Consider the following 20,713-nt stretch of genomic DNA (forward strand, 5'->3'; position numbering starts at 1 on the left):
AAACGAAAATACAATAAATAAATGTTTTTTTTATTCGATATTATTGTTTTTAACAGTAAAATTAAATTGATGACAAAATATAAGAATAAAAAGTGAAAAATCTTTATAATATGAAAATAATAAATAATATATTATGTATTAGTGGCAACACTGATTTTCTTGTTTGACAGTGGCAACGTTGCAACACTTTGGGTGTGTAAGTTCTTAAGTTATGTGTTTGTGAATGTGCAAGGCATTGTGGGTGATTGTTTATCGGTTTCTTTTTGTATTCAATAAAACATAATTAAGCTTCTTCAGGTAAATATAATAAAATAAATAATTATTTCCCTTTTAACTATCTATAATTTTATTCTATCGATTTTACAATTAAAATTTTTATTGAGAATATTTGTTTCCATCTTCCGGTGACTGAATATGTCCTAATCATTATATTTTTAAGTTATATTCACAAAATTAGTCTAAACATTATATATAATTACAATATTTCTTCATTGCACTTTTATAAATTTATAAACTTTACAAAAATATTTATCTTATAGTATTTTTTGCATTTTAGAAAATTTTTCTAGAGGTTATGTTTTCTGACAGATTTTCCTTTCGTTTCTCTTATATTACAAGTTGTATATAGTATAATATACATTTTTTTAATTGAAATTTGTTTTTCAAAATTTGAGTATTTTTTTTTATCAAAATATATTGATATCTTAATATTTTTTTCAATATTTTTTGTATAAGATTGAGAAAATAAAATATTGCTCTTTGAATATGACAATATTGTTATTTAATAATTTAAGTGTTTGATAATGTATACATGATAAATTATTTCAGAATGTTTTAACCTATGTTAATTGAAAGTGATTTAATTAATATAAAGAAATTTTGGAGCCCGTTGCGGGCAAATAAGTTTTGATAAAAATGTCACCAGTTCCATTGGAAGGTCATCAAACTCCTGTGGCAAATAATATACCACAGGAGGGAAATCGTGGTGGTTCCATTTCTTTGGGAATGCTAATTGATTTTATTATTCAACGAACTTATCATGAGCTCACTGTTCTCGCCGAATTGTAAGTAAATTTTTTTTTTTTGAGAAAAATTATTATTTTTTTTTTTAATTTAAAAAAAGCGAAAAAAAATTAGTTACAAACAAAAATAATTACAAAAATTCCATATATATATATATATATATATATATATATATATAAATCTATTGGAATGAAAATTTATATTATTATAAATTATCTAGAATAATAAATTTTTTGCAGACTTCCTAGAAAAACTGATATGGAAAGAAAAATAGAAATTTACAATTTTGCTGCAAGAACGAGACAATTGTTTGTACGACTTTTGGCTTTGGTAAAATGGGCCAATAGCGCATCGAAAGTCGACAAATCAGCTGTAAGTTTGAATTTTTTAAGAAATTTGTTCATAATAAAATAGTTTAGTAATAAAAGAATTCAATGAATATTTTCTCTAAGTTGAATAAGAAAATATTTTTGTTTTTTACTTAAATTTCGTATTGTTTTTAACAATATAATTATTTTACAGCGGATAATGGCATTTTTGGATAAACAATCTCTTCTTTTTGTCGATACTGCTGATATGTTGGCGAGAATGGCTCGTGAAACTCTTGTTCACGCGAGACTTCCAAATTTTCATATTCCCGCTGCCGTTGAAGTTCTCACCACTGGAACTTATAGTCGATTACCAACTTGTATAAAAGTAAGTTTTTTACACTTATTTTTTATAGTAATTATTTTAGGCCTCGGATTATACGACTTTTTCGACTATTTCCGACTTATTTTAATAAAATGCGACTATTTCGACTTTTTTTTACATTTAAACAAAAAAAATTTAATTAAAATATATTTTTTTAGTATAAAATGCAAATCTTCTTCAGATAATCTTTATTTCAATTATTTAATAAATTTTGAACTAAAATTCTTCACTAAATTAATTATTATTAATAATTTTAATGAAATTCATCAGAAATTCAATTATTTTTCAACTATTTTTTAATTCAAATTTTTATGAAATTTAATAATTGTTTATAATTAAAAAAAAAATAGCAAATAAAATTACTGAAAAAATTTAATTCAAAATCACTTGAAATTTAATTATTTGCAAAAATTTCAATTATTTTTAATGATTTTTATAATATTCTTTGAAAATTCAATTATCTGAAAGAATTTTGCAATTAAAAACTTTTGAAATTCAATTTTTTTTATGTAATTTCTAATATATTCTTCATCAACAGAAATCATTAGAAATTTCTCTTATTATAATAATTATTGTCTGAAATTTAACACAATCTTTTGAAATTCAATTATTTCCAAAAATTTATATCTAAAAGCTTCAATTATTTTTAATGATTTTTATAATATTCTTCGAAAATTCAATTATCTAAAAGCATTTTGCAATTAAAAATATTTTTAAGTTCACTTTTTGTCTGTAATTTCTAATAAATTCTTCAATTATTTTCTAAAATTTCAATTGAAATTCAATTATTTTCAATTCAAAATTTTTTAAAATTTAATTATTTTCAAAATTTTTAATTCAAAATCAACTAAAATTTAATTATTCTCAAAAATTTCAATTTTTAAATTAATTATCAAAATTCTCAATCCAAAATCAACTAAAATTAAATTATTATCCAAAATTTCAATTGAAATTCAATTATCTTCAAAAATTTCAATTCAAAATCAAGTAAAATTCAATTATTACCCAAAATTTCTATTCAAAATCAATTAAAATCCAATAATTATCCAAAATTTCAATTCAAAATTAATTATTATCAAAATTTTTAATCAAAAATCAACTAAAATTTAATTATTCTCAAAAATTTCAATTTTTAAATTAATTATCAAAATTCTCAATACAAAATCAACTAAAATTAAATTATTATCCAAAATTTCAATTGAATTTCAATTATCTTCAAAACTATGTACCTGAAGTACCCAACGTTTATGAAAACGAAAAAAATTTTTTTTAAAAAAATGAAATTTTCTCAATTAAATACCAATATTTATTGAAAAAAAACATACAAAAAATACATTTTTCCCCAAATTTAACTTAAAACAATTTTTAACCCTCAAACTTAAAAAAATCGAAAAAAGTAAAAAAGAAAATTCGATATTTCACGAAGCTGAAGTAAGCAACGTTTATGATAAACTATTTGAAAAAGAAATAATTTTTTAAAATAAAAAATTCTATAATTTTTTGCCTAAAAAATTTTTTTTTATAATTTGTTGATTAATAAAAACTACAGGAAATATTTTTTAGACAAAAAATTATAGAATTTTTCATTTAAAAAAATTATTTCTTTAAAAATCGTTTATCATAAACGTTGCTTACTTCAACTACGTCAAAAATTTCAATCCAAAATCAAGTAAAATTCAATTATTTTCAAAATTTTCAATTTCAAATTTAATCATTTCAATAATTTCAATTTAAAACTCTCCTGAAATTCAATTATTTTAAACTATTTTTATAATATTCTTCGAATATTCAACTATTTGAAACCATTTTTCAAATTATATTGTATTTTTGTCTGCAATTTCTAATAAATGTTTGAGTAAAATCATCAAAAGTTTTTAATTTAAAAATCACTCGAAATTCAATTTATTTTAAAAATCTCAATTGTAAATCTTTGAAAATTCAATTACTTTTAGAAAATGTTATCTAAAAATATTTGATAAATTATTTTTAGTTCTGTAAAATTTTATTATTGTCTGAGAATTTTTTTCTCAATCTTTGTTAGACACCCTGTTATAATAATAATAATAATAACAATTATTATTATTATAAATTTTTAAATTATATTTTTGAAAACAATTGATTTTTCGAGAATATTGAATTAAAAGAATTGTAAGCAATTGAAATTTTGTAAAATTTAATGGAATACTTTGAAAATAATTGAATTTTTAAAAAGAATTTTATTAAAACTTTTGAAAATATATAATTGAATTTTTTTAAGCATTTGCATTGTTCTTTATACAATGTTTAACATAATTTTTATTTATCACAATTTTTTAAATAGAATTCACATTTGTTAAAAAGGAACAAAATTCGAAAATGTCAGGGAAAAACACAAAATATTGTTCTGAAATTTAGGGGAAATTACAATGAAAATTTTTTTTTTTCAACCCTAATTTCGTAATATAATAATTAATTTTTTTAAAGTTATTAAAAAAAAAAAATAAATAAAAACAAATATTTTTTTCAATGTTTAATAGGAGCGAATAGTGCCTCCAGATCCAATAACATTATCAGAAAAGAAGAGTACCCTACAAAGATTGAATCAAGTGATTCAACATCGATTGGTGACGGGAAATTTACTTCCACAAATGAGAAATCTAAAGGTATTTTTTTCACATACTTTTAGAAAAATATTTAATTAGACATAGAGATTTTAATTTTTCACATTTTTTTTAATTAAAAATTATTCTTTGTAGATCGATGCTGGAAGAGTTACTTTTCTTGTCGAGCAAGAATTTTCCGTTTCTTTGACAGTTATGGGCGATGGACAAGGCGTTCCTTGGCGTCTATTGGAACTTGAAATTCTCGTCTCTGATCGAGAAACCGGAGATGGAAAAGCTTTGGTTCATTTATTGCAAACCCGTTACGTTCATCAGGTGAATTTTTTAAAACTTTTTTTTTTACAATATTAATAACTGAAATTGTTTTGAAAAAAATGTATTTTATTTTTTATAATATTAATACAAATTATAATATAATAAAGGTAATAGAATGTTTTTAAAAACCAAATTTCTTAACGTTAATTATTTTTAATTTTATTAAATTTTTTATTATTTCAATTGAATTATGTAGATTATCAATTTTTTTTTAAATGTAGGTTGTTCAAGCGAGACTTGCAGAAAGTACAGATCCACTTTCGGAAGTTTATCATATTTTACATTTCTTCTGTCAATCACTTCAATTGGAAGTTCTTTATTCTCAAACATTGCGATTGATTCGTGATCGATTGGACGAACATATTCATGTGGATGAATATACACCTGGAAAATGTCTTTCCGTTTCCTATTGGAGGTAAATTTTCTCTTTTATTATAATATTACAGAAGGTAAAATATTTAAAATTAAAAATGAAGAAAAAATTTTTTTTTTTTAATTTATATAATTTTTCTTTTTTTTTAAAGGGAATTGACAAGTAAAGATCCGCGATCGGAACTTGGATACAGAATGACGATTCAAGTTGATCAACATGATCCAGCAAGGCCATTGGCTGTTGTTCATGTTCCTTCCTTAGGCAGCAAGGTTCGTAAATTTTTTTTTTTTTTACTTAATTACAATTTTTTCTTATTATTTCGAACATCTTTTTTTGATTTTGTCACCTTTTTCCATCTATTTTAATGATTTTTCATAATTTTTAATTATTGTCATCTGTTATAAAATGTACTATTTTTTATTATTATTATTTACTTTTTGCAACAGGAATCTGAAATAGCTGATAGAGCAATTAGATCGGATCAACTTTCAATGGAGTGTCTTCTTGTTCATACGATTTATGTGAGAACACGTAGTCGACTTTTTGATTTGAAGCAGGAACTTCAAGCTATGTTAAAAGACGTTGAATGTAAGTTTAGTTTTGTTCTTTTAAGAAATTTCGAATTATCAAATTTGATGGATTTTCAATTCAAACAATTTTTTCAATGTCAATATTTTGAACAGGTACATTGGCAGGATCTCCGGCAATTTTATCAATTCCAATTTTACAACCCTGTCTTCGGGCCGAATTACTTTTGGTCACTGTTGATACACACACGGGAATGCTTCAATGTCACGTTCCTCAATATGACGCGCCTCTCGTTCCAGAACTTACAATTGCCCTCAATACGGATCGTTCTCGTCTTCCGAATTTAATTTCTGAACTAAGGTATGTAGATATTCATTTTTTTTTTGTTTATATTTTTTCCAAATTTTTCTTTATAATTTTTATTTATTTTATAATTGAACATAATAATGTTGTGAATTAAAAAAAAAGAATTATTAATTTAAAAATTGATTTTCAAATGAAATTTTAATTATTTATTGTTTTTTAATTTACTTTCGTAGATACTGGATCACACAAAGAAGATGTGAAAAAACTTTGCAACATTTGCCGGCAACACCTCATGAACGTTTACCACTTTTATATCACTCGGATCATCCAATGTCGAAAATCAATAAACATCGAATGTTTATTCAACTACATAGACATCCTGCAATTATTCTTGTGAGTATTTAATTTTTTTTTCTTTCTAACAATAGTACATTTTTAATAACTCACAATTCACAAAATTTTATTATTCACAAATAAATCACAAATTTTTAAAATTTTCCATCTAAAACTTTCTGAAATTTAATAATTTCATTTATAACTCTTTTAAAATTTAATTATTTTTAATGATTTTTATAATATTTCTTTGAAAATTCAATTATCTGAAAGAAATTTTTCAATTCGAAAATTTAATTCTTATCTTTAATTTTTTAAAAATTCTTCAGCAATAGAAATCACCAAAAAATTCATTTAAAAATTACTTGATGTTTAATTAATGTCAAAAAACTGAATTGTAAATCTTGAAAAATTAAATTACTTTAAAATAATGTTATCTAAAATTATTTGATAAATTATTTTCAATTCTATAAAATTTAATTATTGTCTAAAATTTAATTATTTCCAAAAATTTCAACTATTATTCTTCCATAGTTCAATTATTTCTAATAATTTTAATTTTTTCTTTAAAAAATTTTTTAAATAAAATCTCTAAAATTGAATTGTTTTTAGAATTTTCTGTTTAGAAATTTGTTCTATTTAATTAAAATTGTGGAATTAATAAAATGGATTTAATATCTAATAACATTAGTTATTTATTAACTAATTAAATTTAATTAAAATAAAAAAATTGATTTTTTTAAAAATGTAAATCGACTGATACTTTTTTTTCTTGGAAAAAATTCCTAAATTTTAAGTTTTTAATGTTGTATGACATTGAAAATAAGTTTAATTTTAAAAAACCTTGAAAAACATAGATTTTAAAAAAATCATAACTCAAAAATTTTAGGTACTTATAAAAATAAAAAAAAAATTACGTATACCACTTTTTTTCTGTAAAGAACGAAGAACAAAATATTTAAATCCGAATTTAAAATGTTGTTGGTAAATTTCACGTGGAATCGTCTATATTTTACAAAGTAAACTCTTGAAAAAAAAAAATAAATAAAACTTTCGAAAATTGTTTTTTAGATCGTGACTTTCAAGGAAAAAGAAACGTCACCCTGTGAAATTGAATGCTCGTTCTATATGGCAGTGGTGAAACACAGTTCAATTGACGGCGATCCACATGACGACAGTATCGAAGCGGAAATTCCAAAAATGTATCTCAAAGTTCAAAGTCTCATTGAATTTGATACATTTGTTACAACTCATGGACCATTCACAAGTGTCGACAGTGGTAAGAGGAAACAAAAACGAAAAAAAAAAAAATTGTTGCTTTTGAATTGTTTTTTATTCTCACAAATCTCAATTATGTAAAAACAAGAAAAAATTCCCTCTCAAGTAGAAGAAATAATAATTATTGTAAATAACGCTTCCTTAACAACTTTTGCTTCTTCTTCTTCTTCTTCTTCTTTAATTTCTTCTAATCAAAAAAAAAAGAATTAACATTTTCTTCGAAATCGCTTATACTTATATTAAATAATAATTGCAATTAATTTTGTTAATTAACATCTGGCAACATTGTGAATTGGTATTCGTTTGGTTGGTGTCTGCTGTTCTTTAGGGGATTAATGGGTGAATTTTTTAGGGAATAATGATCAAGATGGGGGGTGCATTACAGAAGTGGTGGAGAAGGGCAGCAATAAACGGAGAAGTGGCACAAGTGGTGGACGTACTGACGTCACTGGTACACCGCAAAATCGACGACCAAAATTACCGGCTTATTTTATTCCTGAATTAGCGCACGTTGTGGCATTTTGCGATGAACGAATTCCATTTGTCACATTGGCACAGGAGGTAATGTTTTTTCTTTTTTTTTTTTTTTTTTTTAAATTTGCTAAACGAAAAAAAATCTATTAATCTTTTTAATTAATTTATTAATTTTCTGTTGTCTAGCTGACAAAGAGAGAAATAGCGCATCAAGGTCTTCAAGTGGAGGCCCATGCCACGGCTTTAGTATTAAAACTCGTTCAATTGCCGGCACCATCTCCGACTATTGCTACAAGTTCTGCGTGGCATGCACTTCTTAAACGATTATTGAGTGTCGCGATAAGAGTTCAGGCAAAAGGTATGGCCAAATCTTGGATGGCTGAATTCGTTTTCTATGGAAGTTCTCTTTCCAGCACGCATCCAAAGGAACAAGGTATTTCCTTAATTTGTTTTTTTTTTTTATTTATTTTCTTTTTCGATTAATTCAAACATTTTTTTATTATAATAAATTTAATAAAAACAAAGTAGTTTTAAAAATTTTCTATTTTTTTTCAGGACTACGAAGACCAGTTTATTTTCAGTATGATATGTTGACTGCAGAAAATATTAATCGAACCGTCGATTCACTTTTGAGTGATTGGGCCCAAATTGTTCATTTGTATACAATTGTTCACGATCTTGCTGAATATTTTAAAATGGGTAAAATAGAATTTTTTTTTTCCAATTGAAATAATAAATTATTATTATTAGGAAATAATTCATTAAATTTAATACAGAATATATTAGGTATAGAATGATAATAAAAAATAATTGATTTAATGAATGTAATTTAGAAAATAATTCAATCTAGAATAAAATAATTTAAAATATAATAAATAAATAATTGAATTCTTCATTTTTCAGAGAAATACAATTTGCGTAGTATGGTTACAATTAAATCCTACAATTATAGTAAATTAGTGATAGCTTATGGGGCAAATCGAGGAGCAACGGTCACTTTTCAATGGAGCACAAAGGACAAAGCGTTTAAATTGACATTTGGTAAAAGTCCTTGTAATACGACAATGAATGCTCATTCAATTATGAAAGAACAATTGGAAGCGCACTTAAATCAACAACGAAATTTAGCGCAAATTATTCATATTCTTAATGAAACATTACAACCTCTCACGTCAATTAGTAAATTGCCGTCGATTTTACAATTATGCATTCACAATTCCGTAAGTTCTTTATAAATATCTTTTTCTAATTTTCGTAAGTTTGTTTAATTTGTATTTTTTATAAACATTTATTTTTTTTGCTTTAAAAAAAAAAACAGAGACCACAAATTCCCGTTCAAACGTTTACAATAATGCCACAACGCGTGGGTCTCGTGAGAATTGCATATTTAGGAATGTATTGTTTGGAATTGAGATTACGAGGTGGAGGACTTGTGAGTCTTCGCGATGGTGCCTACAGTCGTTTTGATCGAAGCAATGTTGTTGATGAATTCACGCCAACTCAGGGACTGAAGGTAAAATTTGAATTTATTAAAAACAAGTTTTTATTTTTCTGTTTGTTTTCTTTTCTTACATTCTTATATAGTTTCGCATTTATTTACTAAAAAAAAACTACTATTTTCAATTTTTCTTATAGTTTGCTACTATTTACCTACTTTTTTCAGCCTTGTGATACTAAAAATAATTTTTTTTTTAAATTCCTAAAATTCTCTACTTTTCTTCCATTTCTGACTTTTTGTTTTCTTTCCATTAAAAAAAAAAAAAGCCAAATAATTTTTCTTTTTGAAAATTGTACAACTGGATCATTTGAATTTGGGTGAAATTAATTTTAAATATATATTTCTTTTTTAATTTTATGTAGACCTTCTTGTCAAAATACGTCGATGAAAGTGCGGTTTATCGAAGAAGATCGCAATCTGAAGATGATAATCCACCATCGCCAGTGGCAATGGATAGTGAAGGAAGTGGAAATGTTGGTTTCTTAGGACATCATCGAGGTGGACCTCAATCTCCAGCTCAGCAAAGAGATAATTTGAGGTTTCATCCGCCATTAACACCACCATCTGGAAGCAATCCTCATACTCCCGCGAGTCCCCATACTGCAAATATTTCTCAGGTAAAAGAAAGTTGAATTTTAAAAAAAATTTTCAATTTAAATTGAAAATTAAATGAAATGCAAGATTGGTTTTTTTGTCGTTGTTTTAAAAGTTACTTTAAAACTTTTTTTAATTTTAAAATTTTGCTAAATATTTTTTTTTTTGCAGGCGAGTCAACATCAAAGTTTTGGAAGTAGTCCAGCGACATCATTTAATTTAGCATCGCCTCCTTCACTGCCGCCAAATACTCCAAATATGTTGCCTCATCCATCGCCAGGCTCGGGTTTAGTTGCGAACAGTCCTTTGAATCAAATGCACGTTCCAAGTCCCGCAGGTCTTATGCCAACCTCATCACCTGGTCCTTGTGGTAACGTTCAAGTTGGACATTCACCTGCAAGTTCATTTATGCAAACTGGTAAGTTAAAAGAGACAATTTTTTACAATAATTTTAATTTATTTCTTTCTTTTTTTTGAAATGAAAATCGAAAAACTGCAAAATAGTTCAAAAATCCACGATTGTAAAAAAGAAACAGTAAAACAAAAATTAATATTGTTTAATTGAATAAAAAAATTTTCAATAGAATAGAAATAATTTTCTAGAGAAATATTTTCCCTAATTACAGGACACATTGATGGAAGTCCATTCCCAGCGTCACAGAGTATGGCATCACCGGCGGCGTCAAATTGGCCTGGATCACCGAGTGTTCCACGACCTTCGCCAGCGCGTCCCGGCCAAAGTCCTGGACATGTTGCTCTACACAGTCCTCAAGCTGCTGAACATAAAGCCGTTAATCATTTATCACGAGTTCTTCCCCAAAGATCGTGGGCCGGTGCAGTGCCAACTCTCTTAACGCACGAGGCACTCGAATTACTTTGTGCACCGTCCGGTCATCCTTCAGGTTTACCTGGACCGGATATGTCGCCTCTCGAAAGGTTCCTCGGTTGCGTCTACATGAAACGACAACTACAACGTTTCATTCAAACCGACGAATCCGTGAGTTTTTTTTTGTCTTTTCCTTTTTCCCTCTTATGAACAGTGCTCTCCATATCTTGAATCTGAACACTTTTTTCTTGAATATTTTGCAAAAATTTCAAAATATTTCATCGAGTCGTGTTTGAGAAATTTTTTTTTTAATTAAATCACTTAAAATTTAAAGAAAAAAAAAATATTTTAATAACATATTCATAATACTATTTTTTAAATTTAATTCTAGAATTTTTTTTATTTATTTACAATAATTTAAAAATGATTTAATTTTAATTCAAATAAAATTTTATTTATATTAATATTTTTTAATCATTTTTATTGTATATAATTGTTTAAATTTAATAATTTAATTTTACCGAATTTCTAACGATCAGAGAAGTTAAGGAATTTACTTAATTTTCTGGAAAAGCTAGAAAGAAAGAACAATTTAAAAAAAAAACCATTAAGCTAGAAATTATTTTCCAGTGAAATTGATTTAATGTAACAAGAAAATGCAAGTTTTAATCATTTTTTAAGAGTTTTAATGATTTTTGAAAAAAAATTCGAAAATTGTTAAAAATCAATTATTTTTGAATAGAAAATTATTTTCTAGCCAAAAAAATAATTAAAAAGTTTATTAAATAAACTAAATTTCAGTAAAAGCAGTTACCCTTATCAGGTTTAGATAAATAAATAAATTGTAAACTTAATGATGGTAACAGTTGTTACCGAAACGTTGTTTATTTAATAAACTTTTTAATTGTGGTAAATGAAAAAATGTCCTAAATTCTCAATTTTTATTGCAAAATTTTTTTCTAGTTTCAGAATTAAAATTTTTTTTTTTGTTTTGTAAATTCCTAAAATTCTCTACTTTTCCTTTAATTTTTGACTTTTTGTTTACTTAAATGGTTTATTTCTTTACTGTTATAATACACATTTGTTTCACATAAAAAACGAAAAATTAAATTTTTTTTAACTTAAAAATTCGATTTTCTCAAAAACAGTTCTGTGAAATATTAAAAAAAATTTTTTGTAAAATAGTAGTAAATATAGTAAAAAAAAAAATTTATTCAAGTCGTAAGAAAGCAAAAGAGTAAAAAAATACCATAAAATTATATTTTTTACTTCTCGATAAATTGGAATTTTTTTTTTTTATTGCAGCTAACAATTATCAATAGTACAGAACCAGGTGTTGTGCATTTTAAAGTGGATACATTGCAATGTAGAGTTGGATTAAATCCACAACATTTACAATCACTGCACATTAAAGTTCAACCTGTTGTTGAACACAAAGATCAATGGACTCTTGAAGAGTTACAGGTGAGAGAAAATCAATTTTAAAAAATATCAATTTTATAATGCCTTGTAATTATAAAATTAATTTTTAAAAAACGGTTTTAAAAAATAAAGCAAATATTTATAAAATACATTGTTTACAATATAAAAATATTGGAAAATTAGAAAATTTTTTGTTTTTTTTATTTAAAAAAAAAATGAAAAATAATTATTGATTTTTATTGTTTACTGTAGATTCTGGAGAAATTCTTCGATACTCGAGCAGCAGCTCCGCCTTATAAACCAAATGCCTTGAATGGATTTGGAAAAATGTTAAATTTACCATTTAATATACTCAAAGACTTTATTCAAATAATGAAACTTGAATTGGTACCGTCATTGGTGCAACAACAACAATTAAAATGGTCGGTTCAATGGTGTTTGAGAGTACCACCATCTGCACTGCCTCTCATTCCAATTGGCACTGCTTCGGTTTTAATTTGTAAAAATCGTGTTCTTTTCTTCGTGAGTATTTTGTTTTTTTTTCTTTTTCAATAAAGTTAATTTTTATCATTATTCCAAAATAGGAAAATAATTTTTGTGCTTACATTTTCAGTTACAAATAACGAGAATTGGAGTACCTTATCAAGGTGAGCCACCTTCATTGGTATTACCATTGGTTTACGATCTGACTACAAATTTATTGAGTCTCGCTGAGAAGAGAGACGCTGGTGGTCCATGGATAAGCGCTGCATCGATGCATTTAAAAAGATTCGCTGAATACACTACAATTCATTCGGAATGCTCAATTTTCCCAGCTGTTAGAGATCTTCTCGCTAGTCTCACTCTACCCTCAGAACCCCCAGTGCTTACTCAAGTAAGTTGATTTAAATATTTTTTGCAAATAAAATCCCACAAAATAATATATTTCTTTTACTAAATTTTTTGATTAAAAAAAAAAAAAAAAAAGTGAAAAAATAACAACAAAAATTGTCAATTTTGCTTCCTCGTGGAGGAAGCTTTGTAGTCCTTTCATTTATAAAACTTTTCAAAGTGGCGGAAACAAATTTTTTTCTTTATAGAAACATGTTATATGAGATCCTAATCAATTGTCCGGATGTATGTGTGTGTGTGTGTCGATCCCTTTTTTGTTTAGAAGATAACTTTAACAGGTTTTAATGGATTTAGATAAAATTTGGTAGGCTCATTTATCATATTAATATCTCAAATCTGACCAAAGGATTTTGAAAAATATCCCAAAAAAAAAATTTTATCGTCTTTTTTCCAAAAATTTTGTTTTAATCGAAAAAATTTTTAAATAGAAAAATTTAAGGTTATATATAATAAAATCGTTTTCCTTACGTCAAGACGAATCGATCGATATATATAAAGTATACATTTGAAGTAAATTTAAAGAATTAATGAAAGTTAAAAAATCAAAAATTGACATTTTGGCAATAAAATTTTGCTTTCTCCACGAGGAAGCAAATTTTTTTGCTGATCGTAAAGAGGAAGCAAAATGTTCATGTAATGAACATCTGAATTTACAACTTGTTTTTTGTGTTCTTATTTTCTTGTGGCTGCGTCTACAATAGATTAAAAAATGTATAACGATCGTGTAGTGTAGTGTAAAGTCGTGACTTACAATATTGCAAATTAACTGCTGTTAATAAACAAAAACATAACCTCAATTCTTCTATTAGTGCCCTACATTCTATTAAAATATGCAAAATATAATTCTTTTCGTTCAAAGTCTCCATACATAAATTGCAGTAATCATTTCTTTTAAAACAATAAGATTTTTTCATCCATACAAGTCTCGGTTGATTACGACTTTTTTTTGACATGAAAATATCTTTATTATCAAATAAAATAACATTTATACATAGTACTTATTTATAACTTAAAATATACAAGGACTCTATCTTAACAATATCTACCTTTAGTAGTTTTACTGTAAAAATATTTTATTATAAATTTTTAAAGGATGCTAACATAACATATATTATAAGATTTTTTATCAGTAAAATTTTTTAGTAAAAACCTGATTAATTAGAAAAGTAATAAATAACCTTAAACTAAAAACTATAAACTATTTACAACAATAACAACTTATATACTAAAAATTTACTAGGCCATATTTTGATATTTGTAATTATTGTAAGAGATGCTGTATAAGTTTATACTTTATTTTAAAAGGTGCTTCGGTATATTTAAGTTTACCAACATCTTTTAATATATCTAGTTTATTTGTTTGGTTTTCAAAAAAGTTTTTTGTTAAATTATATATTTGATCTTTGATCATAGGGACGTGTAAAATTGTGATTTTAGTGCTTAGTTTGACATTTAAAGTCATTCTAAGGCATTTATTTTGAATTTTGTTGATATTACTAATACAAGTATTACCCCATATGGGAGCGACGTACAATGCTATGGGTCTTATTACTATTTTATATGTCATTAATTTATTACGTTGGCTCATTTTACTCTTGTGATTCATTATATGGTATAAATCGTTTAGTGTCATAAAGATATATATAAGTTGATATATTCCGGACACTTTGAATAATTAGCTGTATGTGGTCCTTTACAGTTTGCACAGATAGCTGGTTCTTCTTTGGTTTTGATGCAATCAGCAGTAAGATGAGATTTGTCACACTTGACACACCTCGGTTTGTTCATACAGAACTTGGTGCCATGTCCAAATTTTTGGCACCTATAACACTGTGTAGCTTTTCTGGAGTTTTTATATTTTTCCCATCGAATTTTGATCCTGCATATGTATTTAATTGGCCATACTTTTTTCAAGTCAGCCCTGTGGTCCAGAGTGATTTTGAAGATCGGGTTCAAGTCAGCAGGTGCATCCTTCTTCTTGAGAATATGTATACTAGTAATGTTTACATTTTGACTTCTTAGATCTTCAGTTATTTCTTCAATCGAAAGATTTGGTAGTCCTTTAATGATTAAGTGCTTAGATCTTAACCATTTGGGGCAGTAGGTATGGAAAGCAATCTTGCTGTTTCCTAACGCTTTCAATAAGGCTTCATAGTCAATGGCATTGTCAGTGAACACTTTAATTTGATTTGAAGAATAGTAAATTTTTGTTTTTTCACTTTTACAGGCAGAGTTAATTGAACTGATACAATCCGAGTAACTGACTATTTTGTCAGTTATTGTTATAGGAGGAAGTTTCCCAGTCTTCTTCTTCTCCTTATCGCAATTTTAGTACTTCTATCTTCAGTAATCATTTCTTCTTCAGAACTGGAGTCACTGTCACTGATCTCATCCAGAACTCCAAATTTATTATAAGATTGGAAAGAGCCATCAGCACTATCCAAGAGTTTTTTCCTCTTCTTTTCTGAACCCATGGTTGACAGAAGATGAGCGCCATACGCCTTCACCCTCTTGTCGAAAAATTAGCGACGCGCGCCACACGCCTTTTTCAGTGCTTAGTTTGGCATTTAAAGTCATTCTAAGGCATTTATTTTGAATTTTGTTGATATTACTAATACAAGTATTACCCCATATGGGAGCGACGTACAATGCTATGGGTCTTATTACTATTTTATATGTCATTAATTTATTACGTTGGCTCATTTTACTCTTATGATTCATTATATGGTATAAATCATTTAGTGTCATAAAGACTTTAGATCTTATTGAGTTTACGTGTTTTGTATAAGATAACTTAGAATCTAAAATTGCGCCTTAATATTTTGCTTGTTTTGTCGGTATTATTTCTTCGTCGTACATTGTTGGATTTATAAATTTATCATCACCGTCATTATGAGAAAAAATTACAAGTTCAGTCTTGTTAGTATTAATTTTAATTTTCCATCTCGCAAAATATTTTTCTAATTCGAAGACATAGTTTTAGAGTCTCTTTAAAGCTATTCTTTTTCTCCTAGACGCAGTATAAACAGTTGTATCATCAGCAAATAACGCAATTTTAACATTGTTACTTTTTGGAATGTCATTGATATAATATAAAAACAATACTGGTCCAAGGATAGATCCTTGTGGTACTCCCGCAGCTATATTCTTTTCTTCCGAGCTTTCATTATTAATTTCTCCAATAAATTTTCTATTTTTTAAATAGTTATCTATAATTTTAATCAGGTACAAAGGTATATTATAAGTATTTAATTTATAAATAAGTCCTTTGCACCAAACTGTGTCAAAGGCTTTTTCTATATCTAAGAATAGAGCTGCGGTACTATGCTTAATATTAAATTTGGTTGAAATATAATCTGTGAATCTAGCTAATTGTTGAGCTGTGGAGTGATCTTTTCTAAAGTCAAATTGGTCAAGATTACGAAAAAACTTGACTTTGACTTTGAAAACCATATTTATTTATCATTGAGAGTTGTACATTAAAGTTATACAAAAATTTCTTAATTCTAAGATATATATTCAGCGCTTGTTATTTTAAGTAACTTATCTGAATGTTTCTTTATTTTATTAAAGTTTATATATTTAATAATATTTATATATTCTTTGTTTGGGTAAAAAGGTAGAATAATTCAAAAACCCCATTATATTACGGGAAAAAAACCATTTGAGTATATCTGAGGCACGGACGTTGTAAACCTTGGTGGGAGAAAGAGTTGAGCAATTGGATGGTCACATCTTGGAAAGGGTAAAATTCTAAAATTATACCCCCACCAGAGGACAGAGACTAGGTCTTTTACCCCTTTCCACACTATTTCTCACTAGAACGACTGATACTCTCGAGATTACTTGAACAAATAGATGATTTGCAACTAATCCCACCTGAACAATTTGGTTTTCGGAAAGCACACTCAACAAACTTGCAGACACTCCGCATCATGGAACTTATCCATAAGGGGTTCTATCTTAAACAAAGCACTGCTGTAGCATACCTAGATGTGGCCAAGGCTTTTGATAAAGTTTGGCATGAAGGAATTATTTTCAAAATGAAAAAAGCAAACGTCTCCACAAATATCATTAAAATAATACGCTCATTCCTGCTGGAGAGAAGTTTTAAGGTTAAACTTGGCAGCAGCATTTCATCCAGAAAACCTATAGAATCTGGAGTTCCGCAAGGTTCTGTTCTTGGACCCATACTTTACAACATATATACGCATGATTTCCCTCAAGAAAATGAAATTTATTCACATACAGCTCTATTTGCGGATGACACTGCCATAATATCACAATCTCGCAGCCCCAAGTTAGCCATTGAGAAACTACAACAAAACTTAAACAACTTTATCAACTGGTTTACCAAATGGAAAATTACCATTAACAAAGACAAAACACAAACTGTTTTATACACTAACCGAATCAAACTACCTCCTGACAAAATAGAAGTAATAGACAGTGAAATTTCTTGGGAAAATTCTGCAAAATACCTGGGACTACACATAGACAAAAGACTCATCTGGAATCATCATACAACAGAAATGAAGAAAATTGGCTTCATTGCACTACAAAAGCTAGGTCCTCTTCTCAGAAATCCTTACCTTAGTATAAATCATAAAAGAATGATTTATCTATCAGTTATTCGACCAGCCTACACCCACAATATTGGTACTTGGATTTCTGCGATAAAAACTCACATTAACAAACTACATGTCATTCAAAATAAAATACTCAGAACCATAACTGAAGCACCCTGGTTTGTAACAAATATACAACTACATAAAGACCTCAACTTATCAAGCATTCACAAATTTGGAAAAGAAATAGCGATCAAGTTATTTCAAAAAGCTGAGCAACATGACAATAAATACATCCGAGAATCCGTCAATTACAACCCTGAAGACTGCCTTCCAAAAAGTCGGCGTCCACGAATGGTAGAATTACTAGACCTGGACCTTTATTAAATTTTCTAATTACTAAGTCAATTCATATGAAATAACAACTATATACATTATTAGACCTCAAAGGTATAGATTACAAAATGCAATCACCTAAAAAATCTATTAGAGATCATAGATAGATAGACACTATTTCTCCCACCTAGGTTCTCAACGTCCGTGCCTCAGATATACTCAAATAGTTAATTTTTCGTAACCTTAAAAATTGTTGTTTCCGTGTAATTTTCATTTTATTATAATTATTAATATTATTCATATTATTAGTCAAATACGGTGTCAGGCTGTAGTTTTATATATGAATTTTCCATTTTCACATAGAAAAAGAACAATTTTTATTTTCTATTTAAAAAAAGGCTGTCGCAAATTTGTCAATAATTATGTACATTTTCATGTTTGTTTACATTTGACGAGTTGCACCTGGCCTTAATAATTAGTATGTTTTAATAAAGAAGGTTTATTAAATTTTACTACGAAATGTCCCCCAGTTTGTTTCAAACAAAATATGTACAGGGACAGCCCTGGAAAAGTAGTGGGGGATTATGACGTAGGCACACGTCAAAGTAAAGGATGAGAGAAGGGGAAATTTTAGACAGATCCGTCATTGTGGAGGATTGACTGTATATGAAAAAAAAATTTTTTTTGTAGCACCGTGTAATAATTAAAATGTAATAATTTTTTTTTCTTGCAGCAAGTCGTAGGATCAATGGGAGGTGGACAAGTGACATCGACACAACAAATTCAAAGTCCGGCAATGCAATTACATTCACCAATGTCGGGAGGTCAAGGACCACCGCAAGGTCCTTATGGAATTCAAGGAATGCCACCAATGGGCATGATGGGTGGACCGCCTCAATAGGATTTGCTTTACTCTCCTAATCCCGTCTGTGTACAAAACACTAATCCTTCTTGGATCAATTAAAAAGTGTTTCTTTCAAATACACAAAATCGCATTGGGAATAATTATATTAGGAGAGTATAATATGTATATTTATATTTTTTCACAATCTTGGAATGAAATACTCGCGGTCCAAAATACATACTTGATATTTTAAATAAGTATTCAAGTCTCGACTGAATCTAGAAAGAAAGTGAGAGAGAGAGAGAGAGATATAAAAATTAATTTTTATTTTGTTCTCGTTTAACTATTTATTGTTTTTGATCAATGAGCCAAGGTTCGTGTTTGTTTGATAAAAAGACTAATTTTCATATTCAATAATGGAATTTCAATGGATTCTATTTTTTATTATCTGCAGGAAATTTTTGTTAATCTTTACATATAAAAACGAACTTGAAATATTTCTTAAGTTCTTTTTGAAATATATATATATATTATTGTGTATATATTTCAAATGTAAAATGTTAATAATTTAGATGCAAAGGAAGAGACTATCGTTTAATCTTAAGACTGTGATACTATTTGAATTGTGTAAAGGATTATTATGCATATGTGTCACGCCAATGATTAATAAGTTGTATTTTATTTTTCGAGTAGAAAAAATACGGCACAGTATTTGAATGTAATTGAAATTTTGCAAAAAAAAAAAAATAAAGGGAATTTATGAATTTATAAATTCCTACTTCTATGCAATGTAGCTTTTAATGAACTACAAAAATATCGTTGTACACTGGAAATTTATTGTAAATATATTTGAGTATAATGTAGATGATATATTCTTTGATATGCGCAAAAATCTCATTTTATTTCTTGTGGAATCAAAAGATTTTTATTTAAGAGACCGATAACATATACTTACATGTATGTGTTTTGTAATTCACAATTTAATAAAATTTTAGTAATAAGAAATGTTTTAATCGATTATATATTTTTATTTAAAATTTGTTTCTAAGTCTATATTATATAAGCAGATGAGAAAGACAAGGTTAGGTTAGTTTTCTTTTTAACTACAAATTTTCTGATATATGAAAAAACTACTGAAATAATAATAATAATAACATAAAATAAATGACTTATTTTATAAATTTGTAAATCAGAGAACCCTAAAACCTGTAGATACTAAGTTTAATAAAAAGTTGAAAATTATTCATATAAATTTTTTACACTCAAGTTCGGATTTTTGGAAAAATTTAAAATTTTTTAAATTTGAGATGTCCTACTGAGAATTTTTTTCTGTTAATTTTAATTATACTTATAAAAAAAAATCCTGTAAATTTAAGGTTATAAGAAAAATGTAAGTATAAAAATTTTAATATGTACATAAAATTCCCTTACATTTCCAGTATCAAAAAAAAATTCCTGTACGTCATTTTATAATACTAATTCCTTTGAAAAAACTAGTAAAAAGAAAGTCCATGTGTCAGAATAAAATTCAAATGTCATCTAACATTTATAGTGTTATTAATAAAAACTTAAACCTATGGTTCTATTTATTATTTTTTTTATTTATCTATAGTCCACACCTTTCGGTTTTGGACGAAATTCCGATTTACGACTTACATAAAAGTAAATCAAAAATATAACAATTGAATTCCATAAATTAAATTTTCTTATTTTATTAAAATGAAATTCTTCAAAATAATAAAAATAAATTTATAATTTAAAAGATCAATTAATACAAAATATAATGCAAGGAACTCAATATTCACACGTAA

General features: G+C 26.7%; 1 protein-coding gene across 2 annotated transcripts; it reads left to right on the forward strand.

Annotated features, from left to right (window-relative positions):
- Nucleotides 1-176: 176 nt before the first annotated feature.
- On the forward strand, nt 177-20,487 carry LOC127284077 (mediator of RNA polymerase II transcription subunit 14). Of its 2 annotated transcripts, none has more exons than XM_051309370.1 (24): nt 177-297; nt 829-1,064; nt 1,263-1,395; nt 1,546-1,719; nt 4,233-4,358; nt 4,452-4,631; nt 4,853-5,046; nt 5,156-5,273; nt 5,451-5,592; nt 5,688-5,892; nt 6,072-6,231; nt 7,243-7,450; nt 7,802-8,010; nt 8,110-8,356; nt 8,479-8,622; nt 8,827-9,143; nt 9,242-9,436; nt 9,784-10,038; nt 10,187-10,433; nt 10,642-11,012; nt 12,147-12,305; nt 12,516-12,785; nt 12,877-13,137; nt 18,792-20,487. In XM_051309370.1, the coding sequence occupies exons 2-24, from the start codon at nt 916-918 to the stop codon at nt 18,957-18,959; spliced, it is 4,632 nt and encodes a 1,543-aa protein (XP_051165327.1). In that variant the 5' UTR covers nt 177-297; nt 829-915; the 3' UTR covers nt 18,960-20,487. The 2 variants fall into 2 exon arrangements, with proteins under 2 accessions (XP_051165327.1, XP_051165328.1); XM_051309371.1 differs by having other exon boundaries at nt 7,835-8,010.
- Nucleotides 20,488-20,713: the final 226 nt, after the last annotated feature.

The sequence above is a fragment of the Leptopilina boulardi genome, unplaced genomic scaffold, assembly GCF_019393585.1.
Source record: "Leptopilina boulardi isolate dan_hultmark-lab unplaced genomic scaffold, ZJU_Lbou_2.1 LbouV2_318, whole genome shotgun sequence".
NCBI classification, from domain to species: domain Eukaryota; kingdom Metazoa; phylum Arthropoda; class Insecta; order Hymenoptera; family Figitidae; genus Leptopilina; species Leptopilina boulardi.

What these genes read in the sequence shown, in the direction of transcription:
- LOC127284077 (XM_051309370.1), top strand. Translation starts at nt 916, where the DNA reads ATGTCACCAGTTCCATTGGAAGGTCATCAAACTCCTGTGGCAAATAAT. An exon ending in CGAAAGTCGACAAATCAGCT is followed by an intron (nt 1,396 to 1,545) that starts GTAAGTTTGAAT and finishes ATTATTTTACAG; the next exon opens with CGGATAATGGCATTTTTGGA. An exon ending in GATTACCAACTTGTATAAAA is followed by an intron (nt 1,720 to 4,232) that starts GTAAGTTTTTTA and finishes AATGTTTAATAG; the next exon opens with GAGCGAATAGTGCCTCCAGA.